The following is a 21,877-nucleotide window of genomic DNA, read 5'->3' on the forward strand; positions in this document are numbered from 1 at the left end:
CACATTCTTTACAGCTTGTGACATCCGCAGAAAATGCAGTGGCATTTTTTTCATGGTTGGAGCTATTCACGAAGGTTTGCGGCTGACTGTAGCAAATAAACGGGCTCATGCTAACAATCTTGTTGATTTTCTTTGTGCTCCTCTTGGAAATACCGAAAAGTTTTGATTTTTTTCTATGTTGTAGAAATAAACCGCACATTTACACTTATGACAAGTTGCAACTGAATGCTTATAATTGTTTTAAAATAACTGTTTCATGGCCAACTAGCTTTATTGCGCTTACTTATATAGCAATATAAGGATTTATTTTTGGGTTTAATAAGGGCAATTCATATTGCTTTTTTTTACACTTCACTTTTTACACTTCAAGGCAATCCTAAAACCTTTAATAAGGGGAAATAGCATAAGCATCAGTTGGTTTTTTATAAGCTTTATAGGGGTTTTGTAGATAGCTATAAAATGTTCCATGACTTGCATTGTATATGACCGTCATAAAGCTGTAGGTAATGGTTGCAGCTGCAATAAAACCTTTATAAATTTTGAATATAGCCAAGCAGCTCTAGATTTGTTACTTGGGATGAGCTGGATACAGCTTTCATCGTGATGGGCGAAATGCAGAAGCGCGTGATTGGGTGGTGGCCAATCGATAGCAGAATGTGCAAGTTGAGGATCAAAGGCCGTTTCTTCAATGTCAGCATAATCAACGTGCACAGCCCTCACTTAGCAAGTGACGATGATGATAAAGACGCTTTTTACGCGCAGCTGGAACAGGAATACGACAGCTTCCCAAGCCATGACGTCAAAATCGTCATCGGAGATCTTAAAGCTCAGGTCGGCCAGGAGAAGGAATTCAGACCGGTTATAGGAAAGTTCAGCGCTCACCAGCTAACGAACGCCAACGGCCTTAGACTCATCGATTTCACCGTCTCTAAGAACATGGCCATACCATAGAGGTAACTCTAAGACCAGAAGGTCCAGGAGAAACGAGCTCAACTTTTTGGCTCAGCTCTGGTACTATATTCGGTCCCAAGCTAATCGATTCACCCCTCGAAACATAGGAAAATCCACTAACCCCTCATTCTATCTGTCAAACTTTCATAGCGAATCAAAACAAACATTGTGTAGTACTAGAATTTCGACTAGAATGGGGTGCGTTAATCGTTTGCTTGGGACCAATAGGCTAGTCAAGTAGTGAGTCAATTTAAAATCGTTAGTTTCGTATTGATTGTATTGATTGATTGCCTCCCATATCGGTACACCTGGAGATCACCGCAGTAGACAGAATCGCAAATCGACCACGTTTTGATCGACGGAAGGCACTTCTCGGACATTATCGACGTCAAGACCGCGATCGCGGCGCAAATATAGATTCGGACCACTACCTTCTAATGGTCAAGGTGCGCCAAAAACTTTACGTTGTGAACAACATTCGGTACCGACGCCCGCCATGGTACAATCTGGAGCGACTGAAGCTGCCCGAAGTCGCAACTGAGTACGTGCAATGCCTCGAGGCAGCGTTTCCGGATGAGGGAGAGCTCACCGAAGCCCCTCTTGAGGACTGCTGGAGCAACGTGAAAGCAGCCATTAACAGCGCTGCTGACGGCGCTGTTGGGTTCGTGTAGCGGAATCGACGGAACGATTGGTTCGACGAAGAGTGTCAGACGGTTTTGGACGAGAAAAACGCAGCGCGGGCGGCGATACTGCAGCAAGGAACCCGTCATAATGTGGAGCGATATAAACAGAAGCGAAGACAGTAAACCCATCTTTTCCGGGATACGAAGCGCCGCCTGGAAGAGCTAAAGTGCGAAAAAATTGAGCAGCTGTATCGTTCTCAAGAAACACGCAAGTTCTACAAGGTATTGCCGCGAGCCGAAATGTGTCGCGATAAGGAAGTGGGTATCCTAACGGACGAACGTGAGGTGATTGAACGGTGGAAGAAGCACTACGATGGACATCTGAATGGCGCAGAGGCGGAGGACCAAGGCGGCAGGCGGAATGGCTTCGTCGGTACAGCGGATGAGGGGGACATGCCAGCTCCCACGATAGGTGAAGTTAAGGATGCTATCCGACAGCTTAAGAATAACAAAGCAGCTGGGAAAGATGGTATCGGAGCGGAACTTATCAATGGAATGGACCCGGATAAGTTGGCCACTTGACTTGCCTGCACCGACTGATAGTCAGGATCTGGGATACAGTACAGCTACCGGAGGAGTGAAAAGAGGGAGTAATATGCCCAGGATTTAAAAAAGGTGACAAACTAGAATGTGAGAACCACAGACAAACAGACGTAACTCTTTGAAAAACTTGTTCTTGAAAACATAGTATCTCAAAACATATAACCTCAGTAACGACATCTATCTGGCTTCTCGCGGAAAACAATCTTGCTCGCTAACTCGTAAACAATATTGCATAAAATTTCTATAGAATATATAGAAACGTCAAAGTGATCCGATGCCAGCGCTGCGGCGAGTAGTTCGCGAAACTGATCATATTCAAATCAACCGTTAAATGCATGAACGAAGATACACAATGAAGAGTTACGTCTGTTTGTCTGTGTGAGAACTATCGAGCGATCACTATTCTTAACGCGGCCTACAAAGTGCTTACCCAGATCATCTTTCGCCGTTTATCGTCGCTAGCAAGCAGATTTGTGGGAAGTTATCAAGCCGGTTTTGTGGACGGGCGATCGACAACGGACCAAATTTTTACGTTGCGGCATCAAGTCCCTACGCACCACCTATTTATCGATTTCAAGGCCGCTTATGATACTATAGACCGTGAAGAGCTATGGAAGATTATGGACGAGAACGGTTTTCCCGGGAAGCTGACCAGACTGATCAGGGCTACGATGGATGGTGTACAGTGCTGCGTGAAGATATCGGGTGCGTAATCGGACTCGTTTGAAACTCGCAAAGGTGTTCGACAAGGTGATGGTCTTTCCTGGCTCCTGTTCAACATTGCAGCAATTGGATTAAAGGTGAATACGTCGAAGACAAAGTATCTGTTAGCTGGAGGAACCGAGCGGGATAGGGCTCGCATAGGCAGAAGCGTGACAATCGACGCAGAAGCGTGACTTCACCTCCGTACTAAATGTACCATGTACAAGACGCTGATAAGACCGGTAGTTCTCTACGGGCACGAGACGTGGACGATGCTCGAGGAGAACATGCAAGCACTGGGTGTTTTCGAACGACGAGTGCTTAGGACCATCTTCGGTGGGGTATGTGAGAACGGTGTATGGAGGCGAAGGATGAACCACAAGCTGGCGCAACTCTATGGCGAACCCTGTATCCAGAAACTTGTGAAAGCTGGACGAGTACGATAAGCGGGACACGTTTCAAGAATGCCGGACAACAATCCCGCAAAAATGGTGTTTGCCGCGAACCTGGCCGGTACAAGACGAAGAGGAGCACAGCGAGCAAGGTGGTTAGACCAAGTGGAGCAGGATCTTGGAAGTGTGGGACGGTCAAGAAATTAAAGACAAGCAGCCACGGACCGAGTGAATTGGCGTAACATTGTGATGCAGGTGCAATTCTGAGGGAATGTCGGACCAGGATAAGCCAAACCTTTATATTGAACTCAGTATCCCATTCTTCATTTATCATCTAAACAAGGAAGGCGCTAAAGTTTTGGAGTATATTGACCTGATTATCATTCAGATTCATTCCCAAGGACCTATTTGAAAATTCCAGGAACATGGAATTGATGCCATAAATATTTAAAGCTGACTATTGGAGATGGAAAATACGAAAATTAAAATTTTAAAGCAAATTCCATTTCTTTGTATTCAAACGCAAAGGGTGGTAGTTTTGAAGTAGCCTTTGACCTCATAATCATTCAGAATCACGCAACCCATAGATTGAGCCTTAAAGTGATGTTCTATGCCCAGAGAAGTCGAGAAAATGTTCAACCCACAAGATTCTAGGCCGGACCGGGAACCGAACCTTAGAGCCGTTGGAATTCACAATTACCATAATTTAGTTATGGTTAACTTGGATGACATTCAAAGTAAGATCGTAGGACCTACAGAGCTCACCAGTAAGATTCCCAAACAACAGCCATCATATTTATATTTTGTATGCAAGTAGCACCCATTTATTGCAGAAATTTGTAGCAACTTGATATCATGGATTTGTATATGTCCAGGCTTGAACTAGTGATCCGAGTAAAGGGTGTATTCGATAAAAATGGCACATTGAAAATCTTCTGTAACTTTTGAACCGTATGAGTAAAAAACCTAAAAAAAACCGGAAACTTTACACGAAGTTGTTCACTAAATCGTGTTGTATCGTGATGGATGACGAAACTTACGTCAAGGCCGACTTCTGTCAAGTTTTTGGGCAAGAATATTTCGTTGCCAAGTCTAAGTTCGATGTTCCGGAGGATGTTCGAAAGAAGAAATTACCAAATCTGGCAGGCATTTTGCGGATGTGGTGAAATAAGCGTTCCCTTCATCACTTCCGGAACAATCAACGGTGCGATTTACACGGAAGAGTGCCTTAAGAATTATCTCTTGTCATTCATAAGGAAGCACAAAGGATCAACTTTATTTTGGCCTGATCTTGCATCCTGCCACTACGCTCGAAACGTTTTGGAGTGGTACCGAGCCAACGGAGTATATTTTGTGCCAAAAGACATGAACAAAACCCACCAAATTTACCGGAACTTCGACCAATTGTTAAATTCTGGACAATTATGAAGACGGAACTTAGCAAACATTCCAAAAATATTAAAACAGAGCTGGAGTTGGATGAAATTTGGGTAAAAACAACAAAAACACTGGGAAAATCGGTTCTACAAAATTTGATGGGTGAAGTGAAAAGGACAGTGCCGGCATTCGGGATGGAAGACGAAATTGAATAAAACAAATTTTGTAAATCATAACTCATTAGTAGTTTTTCATTCCCTGAAATTTCAAGAAAAACCGATAATCGGTTTAATTTTGGTGAGTAAATATGTGTGTGCCATTTTTAGCGAATACAGCCTTTAATATATTATTTTGAGGAGTATAATTCCCTCTCACAAACCTCCTGCAACAGGAATTTGTTGTCTCGCTGTCAAATTCACTGTTCCATTTAAAAGTCATCGAATGAGATATATCTCTTCTAGATATGGGAGTAAGATGGCCTAACACGAGAGTTTTCAACTCTTTCGATCTCCCGTTGGGTCTCGGGTGACGTCATTTCTTGGGTGACTTGTCCGGAGTTGAGATTTGAACTGACTTTGATTTTGGCGTAAGAGGTATGGATGTTAAACACTACACCGGGGCCGTTGTCTTTCATAAAGATTGATTTCTGATTGAATGCTTATCAAACGTATCAAATTGTCAGCAACTTTCCGGTGTTACATGGTGTTAATTACATTGATGTACCTTGTCTGGTATCTGTCTAGTTGTGCTGGCCATGTTTTTGAAGCATGGTGATGAGATTCCGCACACTCACACGCGGGCAAGATAATAACATGACTCTACAAAGAAACAAGAGACTGTCACGTATCAGTGATTTTTGGTACGAGGTTATATGTAATTACAGTATTTCTCATAGTAACATTGATAAGTCCCATAAACTGGAGTGTAGGTATCGAGCACTAGGCTGTTTCCGATTGATAACGATGCGATTGTCTATCACTTTCAAGTGGTGAGTTTATATGAAATTCCAATCAGCATCGTCCACCTGAAGTGTGGAACCCATTTGCTCCGGTAGTGGTTAACAGATCCCTTAACCCACTTGAACCCACCATCATTGCGAACTGGCAACCATGGCAAACTACCTCACGGTCATCAATCACCGTCTTCGGGATGATTACCATAACAACAATAATCTTGCATTCTCCGAATCCAAACAACACCGAACCTAAACACATCCGACAAGGCAAGGTGCATCCAATTCTCCCAGAGTACCGCGGGGCTTTGTGAAGTGAAAAACAAAAACTTGTTCCACGGTTGCATCCACTCACCATTTTTTTTTCCAACATGCATACAAAATAATAACATAAAAAGTGGTTTACCATTGCAGCGGTCCATTCGTCTGGGTTTAGTACCTACAACCGGTCCGCGTCAGGGCGGTAGGGAAAATGGGAACCACCCGGAAGGGGGTTAAAATGCACATAAATGGTTAATGCAGAAATCGTTCACAAAACACATTATCTATCCATAAAAAGGGAATGAATTAGCTTTATTTTCCGCATTGTTTGCGTTTTCACTATCCTCCCGGGTGGATGAGGGCTGGGCTGGGCCGAGCAGCATTGTATCAGTCAGTCGTATGCCTACCTTCAATAACAAAGCCGACGACGGCAAGTGCATTCAGTTAATGGTATTTGCACTTGGCTGAAGAATTCATGGGTGCATCTTTGGTACAACCTGTTGCTTGGTTAGTTGGTGTTGCTCACTGGCGTAAATATTGCACACGCGTGTGTAACAGCTCTGTTGACGAGCCTAGCGATCGGTGTGTCAAGCGAAAATTATTTGAACAAGTTTGTTAGCGTTTGCGCTGCATGGATGATGGGTTTGAAAAGGAGTCTCTGCACGGTTGAGTGTATTTCAATGGAAAATGAATAAGGGAGTTGAATGTACAAAGATTCGATGCAGAAATGTTTGCGGGGTTTTGGGTGCCAGATTTATACAGATTTCGGGTGTACATTGTTACAATACTATGACGTGGTTTCATAGAGCCAAACCACATTTACTCGAAACACACGACGCACAGTTGTCCAGAACTGTGATGTGGTGTTCGAATATCCAGATCCAAGTTTAAAGTTGCAGAATGTATATGATAAACATACTTAACAGCATGTGTTTTTATGCCTAACGTCCATTATACCTAATGTATTTATGCCAAACGTTCATTATGCCTAACGTCCGTATGCCTTATGGGATACACTCAAAAAAATAGGCATGGCTGGAAGCTAAAAGATAGTTGAACAAGTGTTGATTCTACCACATATACTCAGAATTGACAGTAGTAGCATAGAGGTAACTCTAAGACTAGAAGGTCCCGAAGAAACGTGCTCAACTTTTTGGCTCAGATCTCGTATTTTCTTCGGTCCCAAGCTAATCTATGCACCCCTTGAAACATAGGAAAATCTACGAACCGCTCATTTTATCTGTCAAACTTGCATAGCAAATCAAAACAAACATACTGTAGTACTAGAATTTCGACTAGAATGAGGTACGTTAAGCGATTTGGATGGGACCAATAGGCTAGTCAAGTAGTGAACCAATTTAAAATCGTTAGTTTCCACCGGATGGTGGTAGAGCGAATCAGGTGAGCAGTGATGCAAAATATCAAGACACTAACTCGACACTCTTTTTTTTTCTTGATTTGTTTTCCGTCGATCTTGTTTTCTGTGCTGAGCACCAATACTAACGACGCCAGGGATGCAGCTCCCACATATGGACCTTACCAATCGACCCATCAACTCATGAACCAACGGCTTTACTTCCCTTCCGAATATCCCGGCGGCGCCGACTAATCACTTTTACCACTACACCACCGGCGCCGCATCACTCGACACTCGTCAACGCATCAACCGACTATGGCTGACAGAACGTTTTGTCACGCAGTGAGAGGTAGAGCCATGGCAAACAACAATCACCAGTAATGGTCACTGCTCACAGGCAAAACGTAACACTCGCTGCTGATGATGTAAAGCACAACGAAAACAGTGATGACTTCTGCAGTACGATGATGAGAAAAAGTGAAACGACAGAAGAAAATGAAAACAATGCCTACGCATTCCAAGTCCGTCTCGGCACGCGCGACTGTGTGAGTTACAAACAAAGCTGGCAAAATTGAACGGAAGCTGTTGGACTCACTCACCAACACACTCACATAAGCAAGCAAAGCAGCAACTGCTTCAAAACAAGCCTAGATGAGTGTCGTGATTGTCGGGAATGACCAGATCGTTGATGGATCACCACCGAAGACGACATTCACCAGTCGCTTTTTACTTCTTTCGTCAACTTGATGGATGGTCATGGAGAGAGCTTCGACGAGCACATTGATAGGAATGTACCAAGCGTTGCTACTATCTACTGTTTGACGATCATAATTGTTTTTTTGATTGTTTATTAATTTATTTGATAAGGCTCAACCGAATTAACTTTACAGAGCCGAGGATTCTTGTTCACTATACAATACATCTTAAAACTATAGTCAAAAGGTACAACACAATAAACATTTTAACTTCCGCTATCCATCCAAATAAGCCTCCTCCACCAGAACGGGAGCCGCTTCCAGTGGTTTCATTGTATGACAAATTCGCCAACGGGGGTCACAGCGCTTCCATTGCAGCAATGGACGCAAAACGTGGTCAGCAATCACACATTCATCACGAAACGGTTACTTTCCAAAGTCGACGACGCATCAACTGAAAGAACTGCTGATGAAGAACAATGAGGAGGACCCTAGGAAAGACCACACAATGGTTGCTGCCGAGTAAACAGACGATCTGTCGACAGCCGAGTGAACACTCCGACGATCATGATAGTGATAGGCCGCAACTCAGCAGGTGAGAAACTGAAAGAATATGAGAAACGTTCTCACCGAGTGCAAACTCGAAAATGATAGATTAAAGACTGAACGATTTAGATATAAAACCAGCGAGAAATTGTTCTTTACTGTTTGTAAAGCTAGGAAGAAAATGACTGATTTGCTCTACTAAGCGACCGCTTGACTAAAACAATCAAATGTACTTGAAAACGACTCAGCAATTAGCCACAGTATGCTCCAGCTGTCAATTTCAATCATCAGTTATCTTCACCGAATCCAATCGATTCGAAAAAAACATGAAAATTATATAAATAGGTAATAGGTCTTCTAAACACTTAAGCTAAATGTTGGTCTTCTTGCAGCAATTTTTTGGTTGCATTGAAGTTTTAACCTGAACGAAATGATTAGTTTTGACCTGAATATAAAAATAAACGATGGCGATACGTTTTGTTAAAACTTTTACCATTATCACCGAAGTAGAATTCAGAGCTATTTAAGTCATGAAAACAAGATTATTTCCCAGTTAAATTCATCAAATTCCCTAATTTTCCCGGCTTTTCCCGGTGAAAATAAAATTCCGGCTTTTTCCCGGTTTCTCAGGTTACCTGGTTCACTTGTCACCGTGTTATTTGCTTCTGTGATCTTTTGTCACTGGATTCTCTCTAAGTGAAGAAATATTGCTCCATCCCTACAGTGATAGACATTCGTTTAGCCGAGCGCTATAATTTTTAAAAATAGCTGAGAAAAATATCTAAAACATGTTTTGAATTCGGATATTTTCAGTCTTAGTGGTAATGTACTTGAACCGCTTTCATGAGAAGGAAACGAGTCGCGCACACACACACACACTCCGAACCGGTAGCAGCGGATGTAAACATTCAAACAACTTTTTGACCCTAGACATTCGTTTAGCCAAAGAGAGAATAAATAGAGTTTTCCTAAAAAAAATCACATTTTTCCAGTCGATTTTAACACGTATCGCCAGAAAAACTTATAATCAGCAAAGTGCGTCAATAGTATGGTGTTTAATTTTTGGTGATTGGTGATAAATGTTATTGTTTCAAGAATGGCGAAGGGTACTCGACTAACGGAGGAAGAACGGCGTATTATAAGGTTGTTCAAGGAGGAGGGTCAAACAGAATGGTGTAATGTTGTGTTTTCTGACGAGAAAAAGTTTAATCTAGACGGACCGGACTGTTACAGTTGCTACTGGCATGATTTGAATCAAACCAATGTCGTGAGATCGAAGTGAAACTTTGGGAGTGAAAGTTTGATAGTATGGGGTGCCTTCTCCTACCATGCAAAGCTCGCGATTTTTTTTCATATCAACCCGGATGAATTCCGAAATGTACCTGGAGCTCTTGGAAGATGTTTTGATCAGTCATATTGAGAACGAGGCGAATAACGACATCGTTTTTCAGTAGGACAATGCATCTATTCACGTCTCCAAGCAATCCAAGTCTTGGTTTGTTGAGAAACACATTCCGCTACTGGACTGGCCAGCTTGTAGTCCTGATTGCAATCCCATAGAAAACCTCTGGGAAATCTTCGCTGCAATGGTGTATGCAAAAGGACGTCAGTTTGACAGCATTTCCAGTCGTAAAACAGCAATTCAAGAGTGTTGGGCCAAAATCGACATGGCAACACTGCGAAAGTTATCTGATTCGATGCCAAACCGTATTTTTGAAGAAATCCGAAACGATGGCTGCCGTACCAAATATTAGCTATCGATTGTCTTCGAAATTCGCTTTTATAAGTCATCTTAAGGGATCGTCCATTAATTATGTCACACTTTTAGGGGGAGGGGGGTTTTGAAAACTGTGACGAGCCATGCAAAAAAAATTAAGGTCCATACAAAAAATGTGACAAAGGGGGAGGGGGAGGGGTTGAAATGGGCCAAATTTGCGTGACATAATTAATGGACCTTCCCTAACATTAAAATTTAACCTTTCGACTAAACGAATGTCTTACCATTTTCCAATGTTATTTCTATCTTGTTATCCAAACGTGAGCTAATGTTAACTTTCAATGATGATTTTGTTGAAAATAAAAGAGACCTATCCTACAAGTCCAAAAAAGGGAAGTGCGTTGTGCCTTATTTCCGAAATAAATTTAAAAAAATAGGTGTCGGTTAAACGACTGTACTGTACGAAACCACTGCAGTGATAAAACAAACGCTAAAAAAACTTCGCAAATTAATAATAAAATTGTTTATTGACTTGAAAAATTTACAATAACTTTCTGGAAGTTCTGAGAAACTCACGGAAGTCCAGAAACAAATGGAGAAGTGCAGAGCTCTTTAGAGCAATTTTAAAGACTTCGAAAATTTCAGGGGCCCTGAATCAGGCAGTTCAATTAACATCACAGATATTTAAAAAAAAACTCCAGTTGAGTCTCAATATTTAAATCTTACAGTTCAGAACAGTTCCATGCATATCAGAAAAGTAGCGAGTCCTACTGGGAAGTTCCAAAAACTTCAGGATAGATTAGGGAACTTCAGGGTGCTCCACAAAAAATGAAGGTAGAATTCAGAGAGTTAAAAGAAATACCGAGGATTTAGGAGACGTTTCATGACAAGGGGGAACAACACCATATTTGCATAATACTGGACGAACTCAACAACTTTGTTCTGGAAAAGTTTGGAAAACAGCAAAACGGGTTGTACCATTGCTTAAGAAGCAATGGTACGAAGCTAACTTAAAGCGCATTTTCTCGGCTTGCTGATTTGTGCTATGGGACGGACTTGGCATGAGGGCAGAACAGGGCAACTACAGACACTTGTAAGAAGATCAGTTAACTTGAGGAAAATTTATTGATGTTCCAAGAACCTAAGGGAAGCAAGGGCTGTTCTAACAATTTATGGAAAGTCCAGACATTCAGGAAAGTTTAAATATCTGTAAAGTTTAGTTTCGATAAATTAAGGACAGCTCCCTAAACTTAAGGAAAATTTTGAGAAACTTTAAGCAGTTCCAGAAATTTCAGAGAAGTCCATATTATGAGAACTTACATAAGTCCAGTGATTTTCAGGGAAGTTCAGAGGCATTTGGGACAGTTCCATTTATTTTAGAGCAGAACCAAGAACTTGAGGATATTTGTGAAAACTTCAAGGCAGCTTCGGGAAAATCACTCTAACTTGCTGGAAAATTGCTTAAACTTGAAAAAAGTTCCATAAAACTCAGGGAATTTCAGAAAACTGCAGGAAGTCCAGATAAGGAGTTAAGAGATGTTTAGGCAGTTTGATTATTTTCAGGGATATGCCGGAGTACTAAGAAGAAGATCATAGGACTTCATAGCAGTTGCATTAAATAATTGCAGGAAGTTTCAAGAAGTTTCGAAGCATTATGAAAAGTTCCTAGAATTTCAGGAAGGTTCCAAAAATTTCAAGAAAATAACGGGGTCTTCAAGGAAGTTCCTTGTATAACAGGAAAATTTTAGGAACGTTAGAGAATCTCCGGGTTTTTGGAAAAATAGGGAATTTCATGATGGGATGGAAAGTTTAGACAAGTCCAGAGAAGATCAGGGAAGTTTAATGGTTTTACGGGAACTTTCATGAGCTTCATGAAAGATTAAAAAACTTCAGGGAAATTGCGAGAACTTTTAAAAGTCCTGAGAAATTTAGGGAAATCTAGAGCAGTGCTGCGTGCTGTCAACAATGTCAGTTGACGTAAAATATTGTTCTAGCCAGTGTTGTGAAAATATCAAAAGATCTAATCTCACCAATGTGCATAATCTCATTTGAATATCGTAAACCAAAAACTCAACACGCAAAGAACAGCCGATGATATTACAAGCTGTGATACGGTTGCTATGATATCATGCTAACAAAACTCCCCGGCTACAATTCTCACCCAACTGTGTTGCTTTTGAGCTTCAAGATTTTTGCTGTACATCCGAACACGAAACGAAACTTCCATCACTGCTGGCAGCAGTAACTTCGTGTCTGCCATCTGTGAAGCGTAAAGAAAGATAGCAAACTATGCTTTCTCTTTCTAAGAAAACGATGTGCAAAGGAATCATTTTTTTGGTAAGTCAACTCGTGGCTGCAATTTTACATGTTCTGAATAGACTCGCAATATCAAAGGAGCTTGTAAAAACAATATCATGCTTGATGTTTTATTCCAATATCATGCGTGATATTGGGAGCCCTTGAGAGCGAAACAAAATCATTTGAGTGAGGATTATGCCATCACTGGTTCTAGCTCTGAATTTCACTTTCGACACTAATATTCGTAGTAAGCATGATATCAGGAGGTACGGCTTTCACATTACTGTCCATATGAATATCACTAGGGAAAAGTTGAAATACTTTTATCTCAATAAATCAACGTTTTTTTATAACCGTTGCATTGTTTTAATATTACTGATGAGTTTTCTAATGATCGGTGGCGTATATAACAAGCAAATGTGGCAGAAATTTGAATATCAGTGCCCCGATGTCAATGTCATTTGCATACTGCCATTGAGGCGAATGACATTGATATTATAACTGTGCGAACTGATACTGATATCCGGAGGCAGTTCAGCATTTTTTTGGCATTGATATTTTTTTTTTTTGCAGCCCTGGTCTAGAGAACATTATTGAAGACAAGCTATCTTTAGGGCAGCTCAAATATCTTAAGGAGAGCACCGAAAAAGTTTAAAGATCTCGAAGAATTAATATTTTTTTTTTCTTATCAGTCTTCAAGAAACATTTCTGATTACAGATTTATCATCGCTATCGCTAGTCCATAGACTGAGACGTCAAACATAAGACATGGTAGAGCATATGAAATTGAGGTGGGCTTGGGCGCACATATAAAAAATCAGTGAGTAACCAGCTCTTAATTTACTATGACAGCACTGGTCAAAAGTATCTAAGGATCTCGCGAATATTGCATTTTAGCGAAGACATCATATCAAGAAGACTGACAACTTTGCCAATATCCAAGCGACAGATACAATAGCGCTGCACTTGGGTGAAGGTGGAAGCAGCGCATGAAAATACGAGCAAATACTCAAACATGGTTGTAATCTTTGCTATCAAATTCGTTCGAAGCATTTATCTTTGAAAAGCCTCTGCTTTTGACATTAACAGATCAATGATTAATCCCCCTAGAAGAGAGATCCGAAATTTTCATTCATTGCCAAGTCACTGAAGTCTGAGCAATCTCAGCAAAATTCTCGGGTTGAACAAATTTTCGCAGTGAATGGATTTTAGCCAAATATGTTGCTTACAAATGATCTTTGTTATGAATATAAATAAGCAAAATTTCAAAGAATTTGTTTAATTGTATTTCATTTAATGGTAGTATTATTGAAAAAAGCCGATTTCATATACAGGGTGATTCTGAATAACTGTCACTTTTAAAAATGGTCATAACGATTGAACGCTTGCATGTTTTGATGATATCAGTATATTCCAGATATACTACATATACAACCTTCACCTTAGAATACTTTAATTCTAATCTCTTTCCCTTTACCACATTTGTCACGAAAATGAACCACAGCTGGCACGCACGTTTTAGTTCCAGTATGTTTGGAGTCCTGGCGATGCCTCAACCTCTGATATTGAACGGATTTTCCAACCATGGTTCATTTTTACCTCTATAATGATGCGAAAAATTAATGTTTCATTCTTTCGAAGAGATTCCTGTTTCTAAAAGATAATAGACGCATTTATACAGATTTATGACATGCTCCATTTTTACGTCCATGGCTGCTTGAAATCGAAAACGAATGAAATTTCAAATCCAACTATCAATACATGCTGATATTTGTACACCTTTTAAAACAAAAATACTTGAACATATACCCTTTTACCCTTTTGATAATTGCATATTTGTGAAATCGCTGACAGTTATTCTGAATCACCCTGTAACTGTTAAATTTCACACGTAATCAGGCAAGCTTGAAACATCACCAACATAACGCAAAAATCCGATCAACCATCAGCCAAGACGATTCGGCCAAACGGCATTCGGCCAAATGCCTTTCGGAGAAATGGCCAAATGGAGTGTGCCAACACAGCTGTTTCCAAGTTATTAAGTAAAAAAGCTGCACGAGAAATATCCTGATACACAGTCCACTCTCCACAACTCGAAGACTACTAACTCGATATCGAGTTATAGAACCTTAGTATAAATGAATTTCATGGCTAGTGATTTTCTATGGGATTATTGTTCTATAAAACGATATTTCTATTACTCGATGGTCCCCTGAATACCGAGTTGTAGAGAGCTCCCTGTACATGGATTTTCTTTTTCAAATTGAAAGAACTCACCAAATTAATCCATTAAACGGTGTCCAATGGTGCGGATACATATACAGTGAACTCTCTACAACTCGATATTGAAGGGACCATCGAGTTATAGAATTATCGAGTTATAGAATAACAATCCCATACAAAATTGCTATCACAGTAGCCATGAAATTCATTTTTACTATGGTTTTATAACTCGATATCGAGCTAGTGGACATCGAGTTGCGGAGAGTTGACTGTACTTTGAATCCAGCTTTGCATCCTTTTCCGAAGTGATTCATGTTTGGGGCACATTTGCTGTTGTAAACAGTTACTTAAATCGTATAAAAGAGGTACCATCCATTTTTGCAATGCCAGTTATTAGATTCTGATATCTGTGATAAGAAATATACAAAAAAAAAACAAAAACAACATTCCTGGGCTTGTTTGCAAATCGGGGTCCATAATTCACCCATAATTCACCCAAAATATGTTAACATATGCATTGGTTAACATATGTGTCCTTAGCGTATTAAGAACTTTTCCTCGAAACAAATTTCAACTGCTTTAGTCGTTTATCAAAACATAGAACCCTCATCTCGAGGCAAATTGTTTGAAGTATGTTTAAAATGATATAAACTCAGTTTTATCTTATGATGCAGTTCTCATGGATCAGTAATACCTTAAATTTGATTATTCTAGGAATAACACTCATGACCCAAGAAACATTTCTGGTTTTATGAGGGTTCTATAGAATGCTATAAAAATTCGATAAAACTTGAAATGTTGCTTAGGCAGTTCCTAGTCAGGAATGATATGGTTTATGAAACCAATCATCTTTTCAGGATTGAGCTTTAAACAACCAAATAAATTTTAATCTGCGCCTCACGCTATGTCTGAAGGCACTTTTTTGCAACATTCATGAACCTCAGATTTTTCTTCACTGGATGTTAGTGTTTATCCTAAAAATCAAATCTGTGATGGTTTTAAAATAATTAATCTTGGGTTTTTTTAGAAATCGTGTTTTGAAGTTTATAAAGCCGATTATGAAGGCGTATATGGACAATTTACCATACAAAACTATTACGAATCAAACACGCAGTTAAATAAGGTTTAAAAGTTGATTGAATTAATCCAAATGGCATTAAAAAAGTTCTCGTTGTAAGTAAGATCCATATTGATTATGTCGACTTTGCGCAAAATCAATTAATAGTTGTTGGTAGCACAACATCTTATTTAGTTTCTCTTCCCTCATAAGAGTAAAAAAGAAAGAAATGAGCAGAACAGTTCGTGACAGCCATGTAATCATAGTAGGCATTGATTGGTGTCCTGTTTTGAGTGTTTTTTTATAGATAAATCGTGTAGAAAATCTGGAAAAATTAAAAAAAATCTTATGAAGAAAATAGAGAGTTCAGTTGTGCTTCAAAAAAGCAACTCTGAAAAAAAATAATGCCACTTTAGTAGCGATTTTTACCAGTTCAATAAAGGAGATAGTAGGTATCCGAAAGTTTTGTATCCCCTACTCAACAGGTGGCGAAGGTGAAATTTGCCACCAAAACATCCTGAGGGATGGAAATTTTGCTTGAATTTTTAAAAATAAATTGAGATGTTTGACTCAACGGCGAGATCGAAAATAAATTCTGGCAACCATAACGAATTTGTTTGAAAATCTTTTATACGATAATGTCAATAATACAGAAATGAAACTCACATGAGATCAACTACTCTTGCCTAGTGAGTTTAGGTAGCTCTCACCTTGAATTACTACAAAATTGCTAGAGCTTCATTGCAGTTCCCATATTTTGTTTATGGAAACATTTTGGAAGTTTCAGCAACTTTCTAGGAAATTCTGCAAACTATATGGAACTGTAATGAATTTTAGGAAAGTTTTGCAAACTTTAAATAAGTTTCTCCAAAGAAGCAGAGAAATTCAGCAAATTTCAGAGCAGTTCATTGAACTTCAGGGAAGTTCTACAAACTTCAGAGGAGTTCTACAAACTTCAGGAAAATTCGACAAACTTGAAAGATGTGCTTCGAGCATCAGAGGTTCAGTTCTATAAACTTCAGGAAATTCTGCCCACTACAAGGACGGTTTGTGAGCTTCAGGGGAGTTCAATGTCATCCTGGATAGTTTTACGAACTTCAAGAGAGTTCTGTGAACTATAGCAACATTATATGAATTAAATGATGCTCTGCAAAAGTTCTTTAAACGTAAGGAAGTTTTTGCAAACTTTACGATGGTCTGTGCACCACAGGGAAAATTTAATAACGTTTGGAACGTACTGTGAACTATAAGAAATATCTGATAATTTCAGGGAAAAGCAATGCCAACGAAATTATGGAAAAACTTATGAACAGGGATTTGAATTTGAAATGTAAATTCTATAAGAGGTAACATCGGGTCGTTGGTGGAACAACTCCACCTCCATGTGTTAGAAAAAAGGTATAAAAGAGAGAATTTTTTGCGATACATCTTCCTCTTTTACGCTTCCCTTGTAAAATGTGATCGAAGGCATGTTTTTCAATACAAAACGATTTTTTATATCTTTTCATTTTTCTTTAAAAGTGTTTCTTATTACCTTTCATTTGATATTTTTATTTTTGAAATCGGCCTAGTCGTTCAAAAGTTTTGAAAAAAGTCATTTAAATAAAAAATAAAGAAAGATTTTTTGGACCACCCTAACGTTGAAATGGTCACCCTAATGCCAAAATAAAATTTGCACTAAGGAACAAATTACCTTTTTTTACCATATTCTGAGAAACACTATAATGTTTTGCTATGGAATGGCTGAATTTTAGTAAATTTAGAGACTAAACCATTGTTTAATTATGTTTTCAATTAAAACATTATGAGATCATGGCAAAGCTACGATATTGTATGGTACCGAAGAGGGAATCTTACTGTATCATTGAAACTTAGTATTTTGACTACTTTAATCCTTTTTTTTTAATCATTTTCAGCTGAATTTGTTTCGATCCGTAACAATTTTGTATACGCCTTTGTAAACGGCTAAGTATACTTCAAAACACTTTTTCTCAAAGAACCCAAGATGAATATTTTAAAACCTTCACAGATTCGATTGCTAGGATCAATACTAACTTTCTGTGAAGAAAAAACTAAGGTACATGAAAGTAACAAAAAAAGTGCCTTCAGACATAGCGTGCGCCTATGCACTACAACTGCAAAGTAGATGCTCCGAGGTTTCATTTTCCATATTACAGAAGCATTAGATATCATTCAAAATTCTTCAAAAGATATCTGCTAGGCCAGTATCTTTTGTTAAGCTCTAAAAGCTTTTTATTATTAGCATTTGGGATAATAAATCTGTTTGACTGGTTATACTTTCTGACAGCCAACCAATTGGTCATCTTTTTGTTCATCCCAGCATTGATTTTTTTTTATTATATAGTTTGATGTATCGCAGAATGGTTCTGGGCCAATTAGCTGTTAATTAGAACCTAATTTCGCAAGATCGTCTGCCCCTTTTATTCCCTTCAATGCCACAGTGTCCTGGAACTTAATACATATTCACTTAGTTTGTTTGACACAATTGCCACAATGAAAGTATTCACTCCCAGACAATTTTTGATGTACATTTGTTAGCACAAAATGCTTTCAACGCTGCTTGACTATCAAAGAAAATACAAATATTTGCATTTCTTTTCACGCAAACACTGACGCATTCTAGATTTGCAAAAACTCTCTTCCTGAAAAACTGTTATCCAAAATCTTTGGAAAAAGATTCCTGCACCAGGTTTTGTTAACTTGATTAAAAGTTAAAATTTTAACATATGTTCTAAAACAAATTTAGTACGCTTGTAGGGGATATGTTTACTAATCTTTTGTTCGGATATCTGAACACATCCAATCTTTTATAACTACCGTCGACCCACGTTAATCTGAACGACACTTCATGCATATTAACGGGGTTCATTTTCAATTTGAACTTCTAGTAACCCTTTGACCATAAGAAAATGCGAATTTCTGGTAAATTTATTTGCTGTTATGTTTAGATTCTGCGTTCCGTTTCGGATCGTTTCATTTCACTTTACTCCATTCCATGTGGTAAATGACGTTTGAGCAATTTTTAGTGTGCAGATCAAAAGTGTCCCGATTAAAAACGGTCAGATTACCGGGGGTCCCCGGTATTCATAACAAGTTTTGTTCTACATTCAAATAAATAATTATACAATTATAATCGCTGAAAAAAGTAAAATAATCAGATCACACGTTTCGTTGCATGAAAAACTATTACTCAACAACAACAAAATACGGAAAACCCAAATTGACTATTACAAAACTTATAACATGCAGCTATCACTTATCTGAGTCACCATTCAAAACTTCAAACTCAATCAAAATTTCCAACTCAATTGAAACGTCAGCAATAATATATATATATGTGTGTGCAAACCAAGTGAATGAGCAAAAAAACAAGACATTAGAGCCAATAAAACGGCTTTCAGGAGAAATCCCAACTGCTCAATAAACCGTCTTGAACAACGACGAAAGGATGGCGCGGGTATGGGTATAATCACGATAAGATAATGCGCAGCACAACGCTAAAAAAAACAGGCTCACACATCGAAAGATAAGACATTTTCTCCACTTACCTCATCCATCGCGAAGTCGTAGCATTCGGCGATCTTCTGGTACAGCTCCTTGACGCTGGCAAATCCGGTGATGAACCCGGTCGGACTGCCGTGGGCCAGCTGGCAGTTGAACACGAGCTGCGGCTTGGTCACGTTGCTCTCGTGGCTGCCGTTCAGATCGTCGATGTGGGGCGCCGTGGGCATCGTGCTGCCTGCCAGATTCTTGCCGTTGCTGTTGTAGCTATTGTTGTTCTCGTAGAAATGGTGCTGGTGACTGCTAAGTTGATGGGGGTCTTTCGTCATGGGAGGGGATGGGTTGGAGATTTTTGCACTCTTCTTGTTGAACAAAGGCATTTGGGTTCGGATGGGTCGCACACGCGCCTTCGACGATCGGGAAACAAGAAATCGGCGAATCCGAGAAAGAGGATCCGGAGAGGAATCGGTAAAAATTTCAAATTAATCCAAAGAAATCTCTATTTGGTTTGGTCTTCTTCCAGATGATGGCCTATGTCAGTACCCCACACACAGAAGCACACACTACGGATTGGATGATGATTTTTTTTCGGGTGGGTTTATTCTCCTTTGCTTTACTTTTCCTCCGATGGAAAACGGTAAAAATTAATGCACTCGCACTCGATCCGAAAATTTCAACCAGATAACGATACCGAACACCTCATCGTTTACTTGGCAAGCTCACTCTACAACCGAGTTGGCCTCTCCTTGGATCGAAGGCCTTCTTCTTCCAGAACAACGGTGGAAACGAGCTGATAACTGCGAGCTTGTATTTTTATCTTTCACCAACACACTCCACACACGCTGATAACAGAACCCCGTATAAACACACCATCAACTAAGAGAGTCGTGTATCAAAATAGTGTGACTTACTGAAAATCTATTTACACTTGAATTTGATAAGAGAGAATCGAAACAATACGGAAATCAAACAATTTAGAAAACAAACGTCACATCTTCTGTACAAGATCTAGATCGAAACACCCATCACCAATTCACGGCACACTCGGATATTGATATCTCACTAAAAAAAAAAGAAAGTTACAATCACTGCACAATGTGCTGCGGCAGGTTTGCATTCGAAATAAAAAATTAGGGTCACACACAATGTACAGCACGCATATTTTACCAAATCCTGAAGAAGAAAAAAAACTCCGCGTGCAACCTATGACTTTGTAGAGATATTACGAGGCAGATAAAATCAATTACAATTTCAATTCCCCGAACAACGGGAACACACTGCGCGCTATTGGCCACCCCACTCACGCCTTCCAGCTCCTTCTGCTGGCTGGTAGGTTGCTAGGTAGGAACGTATGCACACACACGGTGAATCGAGGGAAGTGAGAAAGTTCAATGAATTCCGCACTGACTGGATGCTCCACAAGTTGGTCACTGGCTGCTGCTGCTGTTGAACCACCGATCCGCGCTTACAGATCTTGGACTTGAACTCCAAGCAATAATAAAGAAAAACACACCGAAATGAGAATACACGAGAGCGAGTTCGAGAGCTCTTTCTCCGACTAAACCGCGGCGACGACGACGACGACGACCACGGAGAGCTCTCCACCACACAAACGAACGAGGCGAGAAAGTTTTCCGAGAAGAAAACTGCTGAAACTTGAAATTGTATATGGTATAGGTAGACTCCAAAAGCCACTTCTGAGCAGCTCGGTGCTTGGGACCGTTATGTTTGCTACTAAAAAGCTGGAAAAAATAAGCGCTTGTCGCTCGCTTATTACAAACTTGTGGGCTCGCTCTCACTCTCGCAGATCACCTCAACTTTTGTTCTCTTTTATTCTCCTTTCCGTTCACTCTTATTATCTCTTTTCTAGTGTTCCCACCCATTCGCTTCGCGAAGTAGCCGCGCACTTTCCACCATGCGTTCTCTCACTTTCTAGATCTACCTACTGTGTCTACTTGGTTTGCTGGCTGTGACTGATTTATAGTGCGAGCATAAATGTGATTGACGATCGAGAGAGAACAATATAGGTAGTAGGGTGGTTCGAAATTTCGGATTTGCTCCACCAAGCTCAATCGATTCTTAATCAGGTCCTGATCATTCTCCCAAAATTTGAGTGTGTTTCGATGCGAACACATACTCTACTGACCCTTTGTAGTTTATAGGTATGGGAATTACACTCTAAATTTATTGTCGTGTGGCTTCTGGAACCGACGAATCACCCAACACGCTCTGCGACACACAATCCATCTTACTTGTCCAGTCTCGCTGATCAGAATCAGCATTCCGTTCCGTTCTCCCCTCACAGTGTATCTCTGAGGATCAAACCGAGATTCTGCTTTCGCACGAGTTTATTATTTTCTAGTTTCTTAGATTTTATCTTGGATTCCCGGTCTCTGGTGCCCAGAAGTTCGTCATCAAATGTTACCTTCCCGCGACGTAATAGAGGAAGTCCTCGTCTTATCTTTCGTCCCATCAAAACTTCTTCTGGTTCTTTCATAACAAAATGAGCAGCTGCGTTGTACGCTTGAACCGCAACGTTTAGTTTTTCTACATAATCCGTTCCCCTTGAAGCTGCAGCTGTTATCGTTTTGTTGATTAGCT

At 39.8% G+C, this 21,877-nt stretch overlaps 1 protein-coding gene across 1 annotated transcript in view; it reads right to left on the reverse strand.

Moving 5' to 3' along the window:
- kermit (PDZ domain-containing protein GIPC-like protein kermit) overlaps positions 1-20,990 on the reverse strand; it is a 71,909-nt gene extending 50,919 nt beyond the window's left edge. The window contains exon 1 of the mRNA XM_065236956.1: positions 19,324-20,990. Within this exon, the coding sequence (XP_065093028.1) occupies positions 19,324-19,656 (333 nt within the window). The 5' untranslated portion in view covers positions 19,657-20,990. The remainder of the gene's footprint in view (positions 1-19,323) is intronic.
- Between the last annotated feature and the right edge of the window lie 887 nt (positions 20,991-21,877).

This window comes from Ochlerotatus camptorhynchus, unplaced genomic scaffold, assembly GCF_037179485.1.
Source record: "Ochlerotatus camptorhynchus isolate MF236.1 unplaced genomic scaffold, CSIRO-AGI_Acam_v1.1 ptg000577l, whole genome shotgun sequence".
In the NCBI taxonomy this organism is placed as follows: Eukaryota; Metazoa; Arthropoda; class Insecta; order Diptera; family Culicidae; genus Ochlerotatus; species Ochlerotatus camptorhynchus.